At 43.9% G+C, this 17610-nt stretch overlaps 2 protein-coding genes across 7 annotated transcripts; one reads left to right on the top strand and one right to left on the bottom strand.

Moving 5' to 3' along the window:
- Positions 1–180: 180 nt before the first annotated feature.
- trim24 (tripartite motif containing 24) lies at positions 181–14477 on the bottom strand. 2 transcript variants are annotated; one of them, XM_076011654.1, is made up of 19 exons: positions 13630–14477; positions 12499–12617; positions 12244–12391; positions 12010–12142; positions 11740–11856; positions 11153–11267; positions 10924–11070; positions 10685–10799; positions 9521–9657; positions 9132–9386; positions 5576–5692; positions 5339–5477; positions 5220–5256; positions 4561–4687; positions 4123–4415; positions 3019–3130; positions 2661–2735; positions 2127–2282; positions 181–1806 (listed from the first exon to the last, which is right to left on the bottom strand). In XM_076011654.1, the coding sequence occupies exons 1-19, from the start codon at positions 13901–13903 to the stop codon at positions 1246–1248; spliced, it is 3177 nt and encodes a 1058-aa protein (XP_075867769.1). In that variant the 5' UTR covers positions 13904–14477; the 3' UTR covers positions 181–1245. The 2 variants fall into 2 exon arrangements, with proteins under 2 accessions (XP_075867769.1, XP_075867768.1); XM_076011653.1 differs by lacking the exons at positions 12499–12617; positions 13630–14477 and having other exon boundaries at positions 5576–5638; positions 12244–12469.
- On the top strand, positions 10192–17555 carry LOC142877212 (aldo-keto reductase family 1 member D1-like). Of its 5 annotated transcripts, none has more exons than XM_076011658.1 (10): positions 10192–10364; positions 15152–15291; positions 15369–15536; positions 15617–15733; positions 15844–15921; positions 16195–16317; positions 16493–16602; positions 16702–16867; positions 16975–17057; positions 17138–17555. In XM_076011658.1, the coding sequence occupies exons 1-10, from the start codon at positions 10337–10339 to the stop codon at positions 17178–17180; spliced, it is 1056 nt and encodes a 351-aa protein (XP_075867773.1). In that variant the 5' UTR covers positions 10192–10336; the 3' UTR covers positions 17181–17555. The 5 variants fall into 5 exon arrangements, with proteins under 5 accessions (XP_075867773.1, XP_075867772.1, XP_075867776.1 ...); XM_076011657.1 differs by having other exon boundaries at positions 10306–10439; XM_076011661.1 differs by having other exon boundaries at positions 10308–10439; positions 15067–15291.
- The last annotated feature ends 55 nt before the right edge of the window (positions 17556–17610 follow it).

Raw genomic sequence — 17610 nt, 5'->3', positions numbered from 1 at the left:
TGGGCATCAACAGCCTGCAGCCAGCCAGGTGCCAGGAGGCTGAAAACACAGAGTAAAACATCCTGTTTGAAGGAGATCTAAGTTTTAAGGATAATTACTCACGAGAAACGTTGGCATGAAAATTTAGAGATGAAAATGACTCTGTTGGGCTAATAAAAAATGGCAAATGAGATAAACAGATCAACATAATCCCGTTTATTACAAATGTTGTATTGTATTGTTTGCAGAGCCAATTTTCAGCTTTCCGTGGACACAATAAACCAAGTGAAGTCTTTTAAAACTGAGTCGGCGTGTTTTGAATGAAAACTATCCTCTGTTAAAATAAGTTACCTTCCAAAGCTGTTTTGAAAAAAATCCCATTTCATTCAGGCTTTAATTGTGAATAATGAATCCTTGTTAAAAATGTATTTTTTCCATTATTTGTCCATAATTACATATCTGACCTGTTTTTGTAATCAGTCAGGAATTACAAAAGCAATAGGAACAAAATAATAAAATAAGGCTCAAGCTCAGTCCTGCTTGTAAAGGTTCAACAGGAAGACAGACAGTGTCTTCAGATGCCAAGAGCAACAAACTGATAACAGTGTCTCTGAAATATCTTGTATCATGGTGTCTTGAACAACTGTTACCCTGATTAAATCCAACAAGGCTGCTGTGTCTTTAGTATTCGGACTGGCAGCACTGAGAAACCAAGTTAAAAAACAAAACAAAAACAGGAATAAAAGTTGGTGACTCACTGAACAGAACAGTCTTAAAAGTCAAGGTGCCGTCCAGATTATTTGTACTCATTGATGATGCACATCCTTTGTACTGGTACTCATACTGCAGTCCATATATTATCAAATAGAAAAACAAAACAAAACAAGATAACTGCAACTTTACCATCCAAATCCTGAGCCAAATGAATGGCGACTTCACTGAAAACACAGGAACAGAGCCACTCGTGGTGTCACGACGCACAAGCAGTAAACATGGCAAACGGCTAAAAATCTACAAATGATGGAAATAGAACAAATATCAAGTATGCTTTTGTGAATTCAAGCTTCTCAGCTACGGCAAAAGTCGTGCTGTCTTTACTGCAAAAGCGTATTTTCTGCAGGTGCAATCAATTCATTAACATTTCTCACATAGTGTCTTTATTTAGAAACAAAAAACAGCATGTCTATTTTGAAACGGGTGCGACAGGAGATAAATTAGGGTCTTGTGGATCCGTTTCATTGACAGTATTTTTGATGTAAACCCTTTTTACGCCTCTTTCGTGGCCGCTGGCTCCTCCTCCGCTTCCTCGTCTGCCTCCTGCTGGGCTTCAGGCGGAACTGCAGGTGAGTCTGTGGGAAGCGGGAGGTTCTCTTCTTCCGCTGTGCTGGGCTCTTGCGCGTCTTTCCCTTCACCCGCAGAGTCTTGGGGCGCCTGCTCGGGCGCTGTCTGGCACTCCTCGGCGGTGCCAGTAGGGGGCGCGTCCCCTTCGGATTTGACCACTATGTCCGTGCCCCGGTCTCTCGTGGTCATCTCTTTCTCCGCCTCTGCCTCGCGCTCCCCTGCTGCTCCAGCTCCGGCCTCTTTGACCTCCTCCACCGACGGGAGGCCGTCGCCCGTGGCGGGACCCGGCACCCGCTGCTCTTCGGCGGGAGCCGCGTCCTCCGCCGCCATCTCCTCCTCCTCGTCCTCCTCGATCTCGTCCTCCAGGGGCGGAATCATCTGCTCCTCCCTGCCCCCGGGGAAGATCCTGTCTGGGTAGAACTCCTTCAGCTGTTCTTCGAAGTACTCCTCCAGGTACAAGCCCGCGCTGCCCACCTCTGAGGTCGCCTGAGGTCACAATAATATGAGAAACACTTGATGGAGCGCAGCTGGATGAAAAGACTTCATCCCCCAGAGGATTTCTACAAGCGTAGCTTTTAATAACGGCCTTTTGTCGTAGCTTGTCCCAACAAAAGGGCTAAAAGCTAGGACAAAATTTTTTTTTTTTTTTTTTTGCAATATGTTTGCGCTACCTCATCACCTAAATGGTGGACAAATGGCAGAATAACGGCGAGGTAGTGCTAGTTATTGAGTACAAAAAACAAAACAAAAGGAAAGCTCATACATGTGGGGGCAAGGTTGAACTAAGAAAAAGCGCGAGACTCTACCTTGTAGTAGTTTGCACAGTTGATAAAGATCAGCCTCATGTCCGCCACAAAGTCTTGGGGGCTGCCATAGCTTTCGTCTCCATGTGACTCCAGTTTTCTTTTCACTATTGACAAATCCATCGGCGCCTTGATCAGCTCCTTGTACCTTTTCGTCTCCTACATTGGAAAACAAGGCAAATGAAAGCAAACTGAGAAACATGCAAAAAGCACATCCACATGCATTTTATGTCCAAACTGGCACAACTAATAAATGAAATCTAAAAATCAATATCAATGTAAAGATGCAAAAAATCTGCTGATTAGTGAATGCTGTTTACAGTTCCTTTTTACATTCCTAAGTTAACCTGTTCAACTATTGACTTGTTGTATTGAGCAATACCAATAACAACCAATAAATTCAATATATAATTATTATAACTATTATTATTATTCTATCCAAACTCCTAGCAACAATTAGTGTCCTTTATTTTTATTTGACTTTTCATTTTTTTGCACTAAATACATAGATTTTTTTTTCTTTTTTAAGAAACTTACTGATGGAGCCGCAGGCTGCTGGAAGTCAGTGCTGAAGTCATTGCAAAACATTTGCAGAAGCAGTCTCTGGCATCGCTGTGATGGAAAAAATATATCATATTAGCTGGTGAAGAGTCCAATCTTATCTGATCTTGACGGATTTCTGGACATTCAGCTCCTTATTTTTTAATCTCTTTATTCCAGAAATGGATGTCATTTTCAACTAACATCCTTTAAACAGCACTGATGGCTTAACAATTTGTATTGCCGCCTTCCAGTTAACTCCTCCCCAAAATGATGGATTGACGTGAGATAAATCCAGAGGATTGCTACATCAGTGTCATGTACAGGAGACTGAATATCGCTGAGCAAAACGCACTCTTCTGTCAACACTTGAGAATCCCTCGGTCGCCGGGTGCTCCTGGCTGCCGCAGTTATAAACCATCTCAGGAGAGACAAGGTCCCGGCAGAACGAGCAGTACCACTCACCACTGTGGAGAGACAGAGGGAGAGAGAGAGAGTAAGAGAGAGAGAGAGAGAGAGAGAGAGAGAGAGAGAGAGAGAGAGAGAGAGAGAATGGATCATTGGTAGTAACTAATGATGATAATAATGACAGTGCTCACAGTTGGTAAATATTCTTACATCATCCAAGTTGTTCAACACGTTAAATTAAGATGAGTAAAAATAAAAAAATCTTAAAATTTTGCAGGTGAACACACTGCACCACCATTCATGATGCTATTACACCACTGAAAATATTAGGTTTGGGCTTAAGCGCATAGAAATATTGAAGTTGGGTTCGGTCATGTGAACATTGTGTCTGAAGTTACAACCACAGACATAAGGGGGAGACAAAATTCATGTGTTCATATCACTTTTAATGAATTAATTACACACTTAAAGGTTAAGTGTGTAACACTTGGACATTGTGAGAAGAAACAGCGACATCAAGTGGTTACATTTTAGATTGCAGCACTCTTTGCTCCCCCTCCCCCTCCTGAGCTTGCCAGTGAACTACAGTGGCCTGCACACACACATCTAGATACAACGACCACCTCCTTCTTCTTCATTGGTTTATTTGAGGATGCAAGCGTTCATCCTAAATACGAACAGCGTTGTCAGGCAGCTGGATTGTCCACACCAGGCTTCCTTAGAAATATGAGGATGGCAGCTAACTGGGAGCAAAACACTTGATATATGTATGTTCTTATACATATATAAGAACTGTTCTGTAGATAGGAAAACCAAATTACTTTTATAGTACTGTGAGTATACTCTTTCATCAATGTATTTACGGCCAGTATATTAAGCTTGTAAAAATCATAAATCAGGCTAAATTTTACACTCTGGACCTTTAAGTAATGCATTAGTAACATATTTATTTATTTACTTTTAACCTTATCAAGTATTCTTCAAGGCTTCAATGGCTTTATGTTCGTCTTTGAGTTGGCGTCAAAGCCTTGAGAGATGGCCTGCCAGTTACCTGGGCGACTCGTTGAGGGTTGGGATGTGACACGCCAGGTGAAAAACTTTGGGACACTTGTCGCAGCAGAGCAGCTCCCCTCCGTTCTGGCAGACGGCACACCAGTCCTCGTTGGGATCGTCCTCCGGCTCCGCCCTCGTCTCGGACGCCGGCTGAGCGGGCGGCTGAGGCGGCTGTTGTGCTTTTGCAGATTCAGGCGCCAGAGGCAGGGGCGGAGCCTTGGGCGTCTGCCGAGGTTTGGACTGCATCTCCGTGCTGCTGTCGGGGAGGCTGGAACCCACGCTGGACCGCACCTGTCAGCCACAATAACAGGGTGTGTTGGGTTAAGAACAATATAAAAACATGTTGGCCAAATCCAATTTAGTCCGAAAAAACTGACTTTTGCATTGTTCGCCAAGATGAAAAAAAAAATGCCTGTTTTAAGCAATCAACCCTTACAAAACGGACGTCGTCCTCGTCGTCTGGTTCGTCCTTGATGACGATGACGGGACCGGGAGATGCGCGCCTCCTCCGCTTGGCCGCAGGCCCAGCCGTGGCTTCACTAGGTGGAGTCCAGGTGGACGTCCTTCAATGAAGAGGGAAGGACAATCAGACGGCGGAGAAATTTTACAGTGACACACAGAGCTTCCTGAAAAAGTAAATGTATATAGCGCTTTTCCAGCACCTTCATGGTGCAAAGCGCTTTAGAAAGGCCTCTCATTCACCCATTCACACACACATTCATACACCAATGGCTGGTTGCTTCCATGCAAGGCGCTGCTTTGTCCCATTGGGAGCAATTTAGGTCTTGTGCCCAAGGACACAACGACAGACTAGGATGGAGTGGGAATTGAAACGCCAATCTTTCGGTCATTGGACAACCCGCTCTACCTCCTGAGCCACAGTCGCCCCAAGAAAGAGGGTCTCTTTTTAAGTTTGTCTCACGGACTACATCTTCGGGGCGGGGGGGTACTGCACGGGCAGAGTATCGATTTATCAAACGTAAACGGGTCGGAGAGAATTGGCTAAAAATATAGTTGCTGTGTTGTATTCTTATTTTGAAAAAAAAGCCAGAGAGGACAGAGAAAACTCGACAATGTGCCACAGCAGAGACTCACAGAAGCTTCACGATGGGAGAGTTCTGGTTGGCTTGTGCTTGAAAATAAAAGAAAGGAAAGTCAAGTTCAACTCGAGAACAAAACGTTCTTGGACATGAGATCAAAGTGGCGACACTAACCCGCTTTGTGGAGCGCACTTAATCTGTCTGCGGCGGATGGCGGGCCTACGCTGGGCTTGGGGACGGAGACGGTGACGGAGGGGACGGGTCTGCTGCTGGCCTCGCTCCTCTTTAGGGCGGCAGACTCGGTCGGGTTACGCTTTTTCAGGGGAGAGAGGGAGGGGGAGGAATGGTGAGAAGTGAGCCTCCGCAAATCATCATCAGGTTTTGTCAGCGCGACGGGAGAGGAATCCAAACCTGGTTCAGCGACGTCTGCGTGGCCGCCCCGGCGGATAGCGGCGGCGGATAGCGAGACGCACCCTGCAACACATCCACGTGTTTAGGGGGGAAGTTGGAGACGTGACCACCAAGAAACTGGATGTGTAAAGTTGGAAGAGTTGTTACATTTTTATTGACATTTATCATCATCAGTAGATTTATGACCTAGTTTGGACTGAAATTCCCTGTGAAAACATGAAAGAAAGTTTTTAATTTAAAAAAAAAAAAAAAGGAAGAAAAAAAGTCGCATTTTTGGGGGAAATTTATTTTGAAAAATCCGAGACAAGAACAGACATTTAATTTGGAAAGGCAAGTTATAATGATAACAATAGAATTAATAACCACAGGCTGAATAGGTGTACGGTAGCAGCTACTAGGAAGTGGAGACATAACTGCACCATCGACAAGCCTCAAGCAGCCATCTGTGTTCCTCCAGCTCTGGCCATCTTGTTTTCAGCCTGCGATTAGATTTCTTTGTCTCCTCTGTTGCAGTAAGAGTTAACCTCTGCTTTTTGCCATATATACAGTGGTATGAAAAAGTTTGGGCACCCCAGATTATTTTCAAGATTTTCCTTTATAAATCATTGGTTGTTTGGATTAGCAATTTCAGTTAAATATATCATATAGAAGACAAACACAGTGATATTTGAGAAGTGAAATGAAGTTTATAGGATTTACAGAAAGTGTGCAATAATTATTTAAACAAAATTAGGCAGGTGCATAAATTTGGGCACACTTTGAATATCTTTAGCACTGATTATTGGAACACCAAATTAGTTTGGTAAGCTCATTGACCCTTGACCTACATACACAGGTGAAGTCAGTCATGAGAAAGAGTATTAAAGTGGCCAATTGCAAGTTGTTCTCCTCTTTGCATCTTCTCTGAAAAGTGGCAACATGGGAGCCTCAAAACAACTCTGAAATGACCTGAAAACAAAGATTGTTCAACATCATAGTTTAGGGGAAGGAAGGATACAAAAAGCTAACTCTGAGATTTCAGCTGTCAGTTTCCACTGAGAGGAAATGGAAATGGAAGACCACAGGCACAGTTCTAGTTAAGACTCGGCGAAGGATGGTGAGAACAGTCAAACTCAACCCACAGACCAGTTCCAAAGACCTACAACATGATCACGCTGCAGATGGTGTCACTGTGCATCGCTGTATGGGAGAGTAATGCGGAAGAAGCCTTTTCTGCGTACATGCCACAAACAGAGTCGCTTGAGGTATGCTAAGGCACATTTGGATAAACTAGCTTAATTTTGGAATAAGATGCTGTGGACTGATGAAACTAAATTGAGTTATTTGGACATCACAAGGGGCGGTGTGCACGGCAGATGAAGAACACAGCATTCCATGACAAACACTTGCTCCCCATTTGGTGGTGGTTCCATCATGCTGTGGAGCTGTGTGGCCAGTGCAGGTACTGGCAATCTTGTTAAAGTTGAAGGTGATATGGATTCCAGTCAGTATCAGCAGATTCTTGTGAACAATGTTCAAGAATCAGTGACAAAGTTGAAGTTGCGCTGGGGCTGGATACTTCAACAAGACAACAACCCTGAAAACTGCTCATATTCTATAAAGGCATTCATGCAGAGGAACAAGTACAATGTTCTGGAATGGCCATCTCAGTCCCCAGACCTGAATATTATTGAAAATCTGTGGTGTGATTTAAAGCAGGCTGTCCATGCTCGGAAACCATCAAACCTGACTGAACTGGAGATGTTTTGTAAAGAAGAATGGTCCAAAATACCTTCAACCAGAATCCAGACCCTCATTGGAAGCTATAGGAAGCATTTAGAGCAGGGGTCTCAAACTCAATTTACCTGGGGTCCGCTGGGGGCAGAGGCTGGGTGAGGCTGGGCCGCATGGGGTATTCCACAAGAAAAGCTTAGTTAAAAATAAATTCAAAATAATAATAATAATAATAATAATAAATAAACAAAATAGTAGACATGTTTTAAGATTTGCAGCCTGTTTGGCTCTCTCATCTCCCAGATATTTTGCATACTCCTGGGCATTTCTAGTTGTGTAATGACGTTTCAAATTGTATTCCTTGTGCACCGCAACTTTCTCTGTGCAAATAAGACACATCGGGGTGCCCCTGTGCTCAACAAAGAAATCTTGCATCTCCCACTTTCTCTGGAATTGTCTTTGCTCATCACCAACCTTTCTCTTCACTGCAGGCTTTGAAAAAGACGTTTGGGGCTGTGGAGTTTATTTTAATTCCACTTGGTGTCACTGTCGTATTTAGCCGACGCACGGAGGACGTCATTTCAGCAATGTGCATCGTTTTCGCTTCTTTTTCCAGTAACAGCAGCACGGTGGTCGGTGGATAATAGCCCAGTAGCAGTTTCCTTTGCTTTTGCGTCTGATGTTAATGTCTTTCATGATGAAATGAACCTCATGGCATTTGCAGATGGTAGAAAGTACCGGGACAGCAAGCGCAAAAAAGGCGCTGTTGTTACAGGAAAAATAAGTGAAAATGACACCATGCTGTTGTTGTTAATGTAAAAATAGAAACAAAAAGGAAACAAATGACATATATAGAAATCTATGTAGTATTCATCATGTGAGGCAATGCAAATAAAGAAATATATATATAATGACCCCAAATAACGACGCCACCCTAAAGTTGTCCAGGTTATCGGGGACTGTTATTGCCGACAGATGGGTGTCGCTAAATGACTGCAGACCACATTAGGCTACAATTGAGTTTCTTACTTTTATTTTATCTCACCGCGTACGCATCATTTTGATTTATCTTGTCAGAGAGAGACATATTTACGTATAATGTCTCGCTGGGCAGCAACTTTTTTTGGAAGTGCGAAGGCAGGGACGAAAGTCCGCGTTTGCCTAATACAGTAAAAACGAGGCAGCCAGCCAGGCACGGAAGAAAACTCTACATGGCAACGCTGCTGTAACTTTTACTCATTGAGAAATGTTTCTCTGCTTGCATCAAGCCCTGTCGATGTCCCGCCCTGAGAGCCATATACCCCACTGTGATTGGTAGGTTTGTTAAGCTCCGCACACAACACTGTGAAGTGCCATTCTTATAAAACTAGCGGGCCACACTAATCTTAAACTTTCATATTAAGGTGCGGGCCACAAAATATCGTCTCGCGGGCCGCAATTGGCCTGCGGGCAGTGAGTTTGAAACCCATGATTTAGAGGCTGTTATTTCTGCAAAAGGAGGATCTACTAAATATTGATGTCATTTTTCTGTTGGGGTGCCCAAATTTATGCACCTACCTAATTTTGTTCAAATAATTATTGCACACTTTCTGTAAATCCTATCAACTTCATTTCACTTCTCAAATATCACTGTGTTCATCTGCTATATGATATATTTAACTGAAATTGCTGATCCAAACAACCAATGATTTATAAAGGAAAATCTTGAAAATGATCAGGCGTGCCCAAACTTTTTCGTACCACTGTATACATATATAACATACATACATGTACCTGTATATGCATATCTAACAGGTGAATGAAAAGGAAGAAGACCAACACAAGCGGATTCCTTGATGCTCACCTGACTGGGCTGGTACGGGGGATTGTGCAGCATGGTCGACGTGGGGCTCCTCGTGACACCGTGGGAGGCTCCGTACCGCCGACCCGACAGGCTCAGACTGGGCGGAGCTTGGGAAGGGGAGGAGCCTCCGTGGATGGGCCGCGACGGCGGCGGGGGCCCGGGAGGAGCCCCAAACCTGAGGTTCTGGGACCACGGCCAGTAGTTGGAGGCGGCAGCGGGGGGGTGCCTGAGGGGCTGATTGGAGAGTTTATCCACCTGGACGGAGACAACGACGGAAGAGTTCAGCCAACAGAGGCCTCTCGTGCAAGGGAACGCGCTACGAAGTGGCAGCGCTAATGGCAATGGCCACGCATCGCTGACGGCCAACTGCAAAAACAAGAGAGTGCGACCTGCAGCTGAAGCTGAGCCAGTGTGCTCTGTCGCTGCTGAGCTGCTGAGACACCACCGGAGGGCGCCTCTGGCCTGGGACCAGGCTGGTTCACGGTGAGAGGCGGCCTGCCGGGACCTTTTTCAACGACCAGGGAACCTGAAGAAAAGCATCGAAAGGGAATTTTCAACAAGTGCAAGTGCCAAACCAACAACAAGTGCTTTGTTTGCTCATTAAAATTCGATACATCGCGTCAGCACGAAAACTCTCATCGCCATCCCACTCTGTGCTCACTGTTTAGTGGACAATTGAGAATAGAATAGAAAAGAAAATAATAGAATAGAATAAAATAAAATAGAATAGAATAGAACACTTTTATTAATCCCACATTGGGGAAATCTACATAATTACAGAAGCAAAAAGTAGTGAAAAGAAAAGGAAAAATTATATTCATTAAAATGAAAAAATATATTTTTAGCGGAAAAGGAAAAACAAGATATTTACAATGCAGATTTAAGGAACTGAGGAATGTTTTAAAGCCGCCACCAGCAGAAAAATGCTCATTCTCAAACCTCAGGACTCGCACCCAGTGAACTTATCTCAACTGACTTCAAAATAGAGCATTCTGAGTGTTTAGCCCTGACCTGGGGTCACCAACCTGGGGTCACCAACCTGTCACCGTGACCTTACATAACCAAGTTGTAAAAGCCTTGTGGGACCCCACCATTGCCATTGGTATCTATAGCGACCAGACCTGCTCCCGCCTCTTCTTATCTTATCCAAGTGTGACGGCCAACAACTACTCTTGCAATTTAGGGGTCTTTCTGCAGCAGTGTTAATGATTCACACAGCGGCGGTGGCGGTGGGTGAGTGTCAAACCATTCAACACGGAATATTGTTGTTTGTGGCTCATCTGCAGTGCATGTGCTGCAACAGTCGAGGTGAGAACGGTTGTGCAAGCTAAAAACGCGGAATTTAAGCCATCTGTTTGCTATATAAAATATTTAAATCGTTTAAAAAGATAATCTCGCGATCCAACACTTCCACTTGGCTGTCACAGGCTGTCAAGGGACGTCGCTTGTTGTTTATGCCAGAAGTTTGTCCTCGGTTGCTTTCAGGGGCAGTTTGTTTTAAAAACCATCACATACTCATTGCGGACAAGGCCGGAGGGGCGTGCCGCTCTTACCGAGGTCTACGTTCGAGGCCCAAAAGCCTGAGCGACAGTGAAAGCGGACAGATCCCTGGGGGCTGACGGGGGGATTGCAGCTGGCTCTCATCAGCTGGTGCATCTGAATCAGGATCTTGGAGAGAAGGAGACGAGGCGTAAGAGCGTTTCTGGATTTGATCGTGCACCTGCGGTTGTTTAGAAAGTCGAATAGTGATTACTGAAGAAGCAATCACTCATTTGTTTGCTAAGACGCTCACCAGCCTCTTGCAGTAGAGCAGCGCTGTGCCACTGTGGCTTTCCGTCGCCCATTTGGTGAAGCTGATTACATGGTCCAAGTGTCTTCTCAAAGCGTTGACGTCCTCCTGCTGCTTTTTCAAACTCAACTCGTGGTCTTTGGTCAGCAACTGGGAACACAGGTTGACTTTAAGTCGACCTCCAGCCCAAACCATGACAACATGCCCGAGTGGGGATCACTCAAGGAATTACCTCAAGTTGGTTGACCAGCACCTTTCCCTTGCGGTTGACCTCCATGATGAGATCACAGATGGACTTCTTGATCTCGTCCGTGACCGACTTTCGATTTTCGTCGACATGCTGGAGCCTGTGGTGAATGACGTCACGGAACAAAAAAACAACAACTTTTGACTGTCACATTAAAATTAAGGCAGCGGTAAGAAACTGGCACATTTATACAAATCATTGTACAGCTCGTTTAGAGATCTTTTTTTACCTGCGTCACTCACAACACGTCTTAAAAAATGTTTCTGATGCCATAAGATAGACCACAAGAAAATAAAAAGGGAGTTTCAATAACATTTTCTGAAGCCAACAGTTCAACTGCCGGCTAAAGAGATAAAAAATTGGCCAGTGGCAAAACTTGCTTGCCGACCCCTTAATTAAGGTTCAACTGAGCCATCCTGACATTGATTACATTTGCCACAAGTGAAAATATTTCTCCAGCTCAGAGGACATGAGATCTGCACGTGAGCCTTCCACGTCAACACTTTACCGAAAACAGAAAAACATGCTACTAATTTAACACTTGTGCCAGTGGGAAGGCGGCTTCAGCTCACCCTGTGCTGATGTAGTTGGAAACGTCCTCGATGGTTTTCCTCTTCCCTTGCAGCTGCTGCGTCATGTGCTGCAGATACTGTTTGTGGTTCCTGTAGGCGTCGTCCAAAAACTGGTAGCTAGACGACAAAAAGGAGCCGCGTTGTATGGCGTACATGGTATGGTATGGCGGAGACTGACTTAAGCGTCGCTGTTTGCATTCTGGGCTAGATCAAACTATCATGAGACAATACAGTGCATGGCAGCTGGGATGGTGACAGCGGCGAGCTCACTTGTGATCCTTGTGTTTCAGCAGCTGGCAGTCTCGGCAGGTGAGTCGGTCGCACGTCTCGCAGAAAAGCTTCAGCGGCTCCTGCTTGTGGATGTCGCAGAAGACTGGCTTTTGCGTGGAAAGGCCAACAGCTTCTGGGAAAAGGACAGGATGGGAAATGCAGGGGCGACGGGCAGTGAGTTTCTTGCAGTCTCTTGCAAACAGTGAAGATTTTAATCAAGTTGCGATGCGCTACCTGGAGACATCTCCTCCTTCTGCCGTATGCTGTGGTCCCGGGTGAAGCGGACCCTCTGGTGTGCCTCGATGCAGGTCACACACAGGAACTCCATGCACTCCACGCAGTAGCCCGTTGCCTCCGTGTTGTCGTCGCAGCTCATGCACAGCTGTGAGGGTGAAGACAATCTCTTAGAATTGGAAACAACAGCGAAGCAGAGCAAGAGGCTCCTTCTGGTGGCGGGTGGGGCGGGAGGGTGGGAGAGAGGAGGCTTGCCTGACTGTTTTTCTCCACGGTGCTGCTCGGCACCTCAGCAGAGTCCTTGACGAAAAAATTATCAAGGATGTCGATCTCCCAGCATTCCTGTCTGCATTCTGGACAACGAACGCAACTCACTGGAGCAATAAAGTAAAAAAAAAAAAACAACAACAAAAAAAACATGTTAGGCAAATTTCACTTTCCTATTGTCAATTCTCTCTCCAGAAATGAGAAAGATTCTTTATTTATTTGTCTTTGGAAAGTGTGTACGCGCTTTCAGGAAATCAACTCCTTGTGATGTCACAACTAACTGATGACTTCCACATAGTTATTTAAAAACGCAGACAGGTGTTCTTTTAGCCTTTCAGGACTGGTCCGCTGCCACCTTGTTTTCATCCCCCAAATGTGTACGCCACAAAGTAAGCAAGTCAAGTGTTTTACGGAATTACTCGTCTGCTTTGTTTGAGTCTGGTTTCATGGGACGTTAGTTCACTGGGCTGGGTCATCTGGGGTCAAAGGATTGAGAGAACACTATGCTGATAGGTGCACTGACGGAGGAACAACCCTGACAGTTATCATCTAACTGCAGTCATGCGAGACTTGTCGGACACGACCTTGAGAATGTCCCATGGGCGTTTCCATGACAATGGAATGCCATCCCACAGCAGGGCGTCCGGCGTGAGGAGGAGGAGCCAGGCTGCTGTTGCTGTGTAATGGTTCCATATGTGTGTATGTAATAACAGTATTGCATATTATAGTTATTGTTATTAGTCATCAAAATGTGTCCGCTAAGAACAAACCTGTGTGTCTGACATGGACAGAATAAATACGCTTCAAGTAGAGACAAGATCATGAGTTATCGATATTATTACACACAATCTGTGTGACAACTGGTTTATTTTATTTACATGTATGGTCAATCAATACCTGACAGGTTGGGCCTCTGAGTCAGTGTGTGGAACTTTAATTTCACCTGGACATGTTTTATGGGAACTCACTGATTGGAGGATTTTTTATTTTTTTTTTCATTTACGCAAATTTTATGAGGAGCCGTAGATTAAACGAAGACCGCCAAAGATAAGATAACACGTCCGAGTCGCTTCCTCGAACACAACGCAGACAGGACCGGTTAAACATATATTTCCTCACGTGATTTATTGCTGTCGACTTGCTCTTGCGAGTCCCGTCTCGGGTCAGCGGCCCTGGCGGGTGCCGGAAGGCACCTCTTGCAGAAAGAATGCAGACAAGGCAGCAGTTTGGGCTCCCGGTTGTGGAAGCTCAACTTGCAGACAGAGCAGGTGTCCATCAGCCCGATGCTCCCTTGCTGCTTCGTCCTCTTCTCCTCCTCCGCGGGCAAACTCTCCGCCTCGTTCTCCACGATGATGACAATGTCGTCATCAACGCGTTCGGCATTCTTATCCATTTTCGGCGTAATACTACAAGACCTTTGAGTTCTATTCCCCCCTCCGAATCAGCCAATCGATCAAGTTTTGCGTTTGAAGACAAAGGACGTTGCCACTGCATCCCTGGCTAACTGAGCCAAACAGTGAACGGGGTTTCTCATGTTATAGCTAAAGTCTTTACGGATTTTTTATTATTATTATTATTATTTTTAAATCATTGTTGTTAACTAGCCCAGTCGCTTCACCTGCTTATCTTATTAATTTCCTTCACTGTGCAACATTAGCAACATAGCCTTGTTTATTTGTACGTGTCCTATATCTTATTGTTTATAAAATAGTTCCTTCCCTTGGTTCATTCCAGCTCCTATATTTAAAAAAATGATAAAAGTGCACTTACTAGGAAAATAACGGTATGCCGCACACATAGTTAACAGTCCTGAATTCATGAACAATACGCACAACTGTAGCATTCCCCTAGCCCCAAAACACACCGCATATTACCCAGACCGCACTGCGCGTAGTTGACGTACAGTGCCCGAGTAGGGCCAAATAGAAGGAATGTAAAAACTGCGGCTTTTTTTTTTTTTTTTTTTTTTTTTTTTTTTTTTTTTTAACATATGCAAATCAAAAGACTTTGCGCATACAGTGGCGCCTCCAGAATTTTTTTTATAGGGGTGGTCAAATGGGCACACTTAAATTCTTGGGGTGGCACACCAAAACTAAAAGCCATCATTTCAGGATATCATTATACTTTTGTAGTAAACCAGCCGGTAGAAAACTATCAGAAAGACTTAAGGAAATGCCTACTGATATACTTTGTTTTATTGTGTTATATTTAATGTTACTAATGATATAATGTGCACAGACTATCTATGATAAACCAGAGGCAAAATCAGTTATTCTGACATCAAAATAATAATAATAATAATAATAATAATAATAATAATAATAATAATAATAATAATAATAATAATAATAAATTTACTAGTGCATTGTAGTAGGGTCAATACCCTACACTGCAACCTATACTGGCCACCCCCTGGTGGCGCCACTGTGCGCATAACTGTACAAAAACTGTTAACTTTTGCGTGTATAATGTTTTCTAACTTGTAACGAAATACAACTGGTTCAACAGTTGTTTTTAAGAGTTTTTAAGAGGTTTTTTTTTACACCTTTTGCACAGAGTTTTTCTGGGACTTGGTTGATGGCGCTCTTTGGACCGGGGAGGAGTCTCGGCGGTTAAAAGATCAACGTAATCCTTTCACCAGTGCCAACAAGAAGGGTGGACATTCGCTGGCTTACACACTTGATGACCATGGAACTAACAGCTGAGAGTCATTCCATCCCGCTAAGTGATGGAAACAGAATGCCTCTCATTGGACTGGGAACATATGGTGATCCCCGCAAGGTATGGCAGCGAGAGACAATACTGTCATGATTTAAAAGAATGAAAACATGTCTCATGTTTCACCTCTCTCGCGATAGACCTCTAAGGGAACTGCATACGAGTCAGTCAAACTGGCTATTGAAGCAGGGTACAGACACATTGATGGCGCACTGGTCTATTTTAACGAACATGAGGTGGGAGAGGCCATAAGGGAGAAAATTGCCAGCGGTTCCGTCAAGAGAAAGGACATATTTTATTGTGGAAAGGTTCGTAACGTTTGCCTTCGTCGTGCAAAAAAAAAAAAAAAAAAAAACTTTGCTCCATTATTTATGCTCTGGTCTTGCAGTTGTGGAACACCTATCACACTCCAGAGCTGGTTCGACCAGCTTTGGAAAAAACCTTGACGACCTTACAGCTGGACTATGTTGACCTTTACATCGTGGAAATGCCCACTGCCTTCAAGGTATATATGGTTTTAGGGCTACACTGCTGAAGTTTTTCAAAAACAATAACATTCTGTTCTGGGTGTCTGCTGAAAATTGATCTCACTCTGTCACACATTGACTTTTCCAGCCTGGAGATAATTTTTATCCCAGAGATGCCAATGGAAAGTGGATTTATCACGAGACAGATCTTTGTGCAACGTGGGAGGTGAGCCCAACTAAGGAGCAGCCAACTAGGATTTATCTTTTATCGCATCAATTATAAGTCTTCTCGTTCTTCCTCCTAACAGTTATAAGGCTTTTATTATTGAAATCACACCACAAGATTAAAGAAAATTGTTGTTTCACTTTGCAATAATGATCCGACTGCATGCATGTGCTAGAGTTCAATAAACCTGAGCCTGGCAACAAAGTGTAGAATAGCCATCTTAGTTCAAAGTGCAAAGTTAAATGTTTGTATTTTTCACCCCACTCTGTGTAGGCTCTAGAGGCATGCAAAGATGCTGGTCTTGTAAAATCCCTGGGTGTGTCCAACTTCAACAAGCGACAACTGGAACTGATCTTAAATAAACCTGGACTGAAACACAAACCTGTGTCGAATCAGGTAACTTGTAAATATATACAGGTGCGGGGGAAAGCACTATTACGGAACAGCAACTTATTGAGGAGAAACAAAACTGGGCTTTGTACATACATGTTGAGTAACGCAGCACTCAGTTCACACCTTGACATTATCCAGTTCTTGACAGGCATTTAATTACTGTGACTTGCAAATACAGGTGGAATGTCATCCCTATTTCACTCAGCCAAAGTTGCTTGAATACTGTCGGCAACAGAACATTGCTATTGTGGGATACAGCCCCCTGGGCACATCACGAGATGAATCCTGGTACGTGGCAGAGCTCCTGTGTGATCAGCAAACCAGTTTGGTCTCTTAAACTTTCAGTGTAATTTGACGGGCCAATGACCACCACAACCATCCTTGCAGGGTAAACCTGAAATCCCCCCCGTTGCTGGAGGATGAGCTTCTTGTGTCCATTGCTAAAAAGCATAACAAGACCACGGCACAGGTGTCTTTGAGGTTTAACGTGCAGAAGGGTGTGGCAGTCATCCCAAAGAGCTTCAACCCTGCGCGCATACATGAGAACTTTCAGGTGAGTCTGTGTGCAAGAATTCCTCATGTAAAAGCGAACAGTTTAGTAAAGCAATGAGCTAATTACTCAGACTAACAGGAAATACGATCGCGATGGGACTGTTGCAGATCTTTGACTTCTCTCTTTCCGAGGCTGAAATGAAGGCAATCGAGGGACTGAACACCAGCGTTCGCTTTGTGGAGCTTCTTATGTAAGAGCTGTGCGTTCTGAAATAAAATGGGCAGTCTGTCACAGCACAAAAATAATGACAAATTGTTCTCTATTCAACAGGTGGTCTGACCATCCAGAGTATCCATTTCATGATGAGTTCTAGACACCAGTCATCATCAGTTTTCTCAAATAACATGCTTTTTCAATTTTTAATGGCTTTGGCACCTTCTGAAAATGCTGCAAATTGTTTTTTTAATGAGTCCAATAAAAATTTCTCACACATCAACTATTAAAAAAAAACTTTTTATGTACATGCAACAAACTTGTCAAAATGGCATATTAATGACATATTAATAAAGCTGTAAACACAAATCTTACGATGCATGCATCAACAGAACATAAGTAGAATCTGGAAGGATTTGTTTATGTTTTGTATGATTGTTGTTATTATTGTTATGATTTTGTTGTTGTTAAGCACTGTGGGTTGCATCTCTTTTGTAAGAACAGTGCTATATAAATAAAGTTTTATTATTATTATCCCCACCACTGTCTTGTAGCAATCACGCTGCGTTGACGGACCTTTAGGAATTCGA

The sequence above is a fragment of the Nelusetta ayraudi genome, unplaced genomic scaffold (assembly GCF_046127955.1).
Source record: "Nelusetta ayraudi isolate G7.1 ecotype Tasmania unplaced genomic scaffold, CSIRO-AGI_Nayr_v1 ptg000135l, whole genome shotgun sequence".
Lineage (NCBI taxonomy): Eukaryota > Metazoa > Chordata > Actinopteri > Tetraodontiformes > Monacanthidae > Nelusetta > Nelusetta ayraudi.
This window is presented reverse-complemented; position numbering and strand designations above follow the sequence as displayed.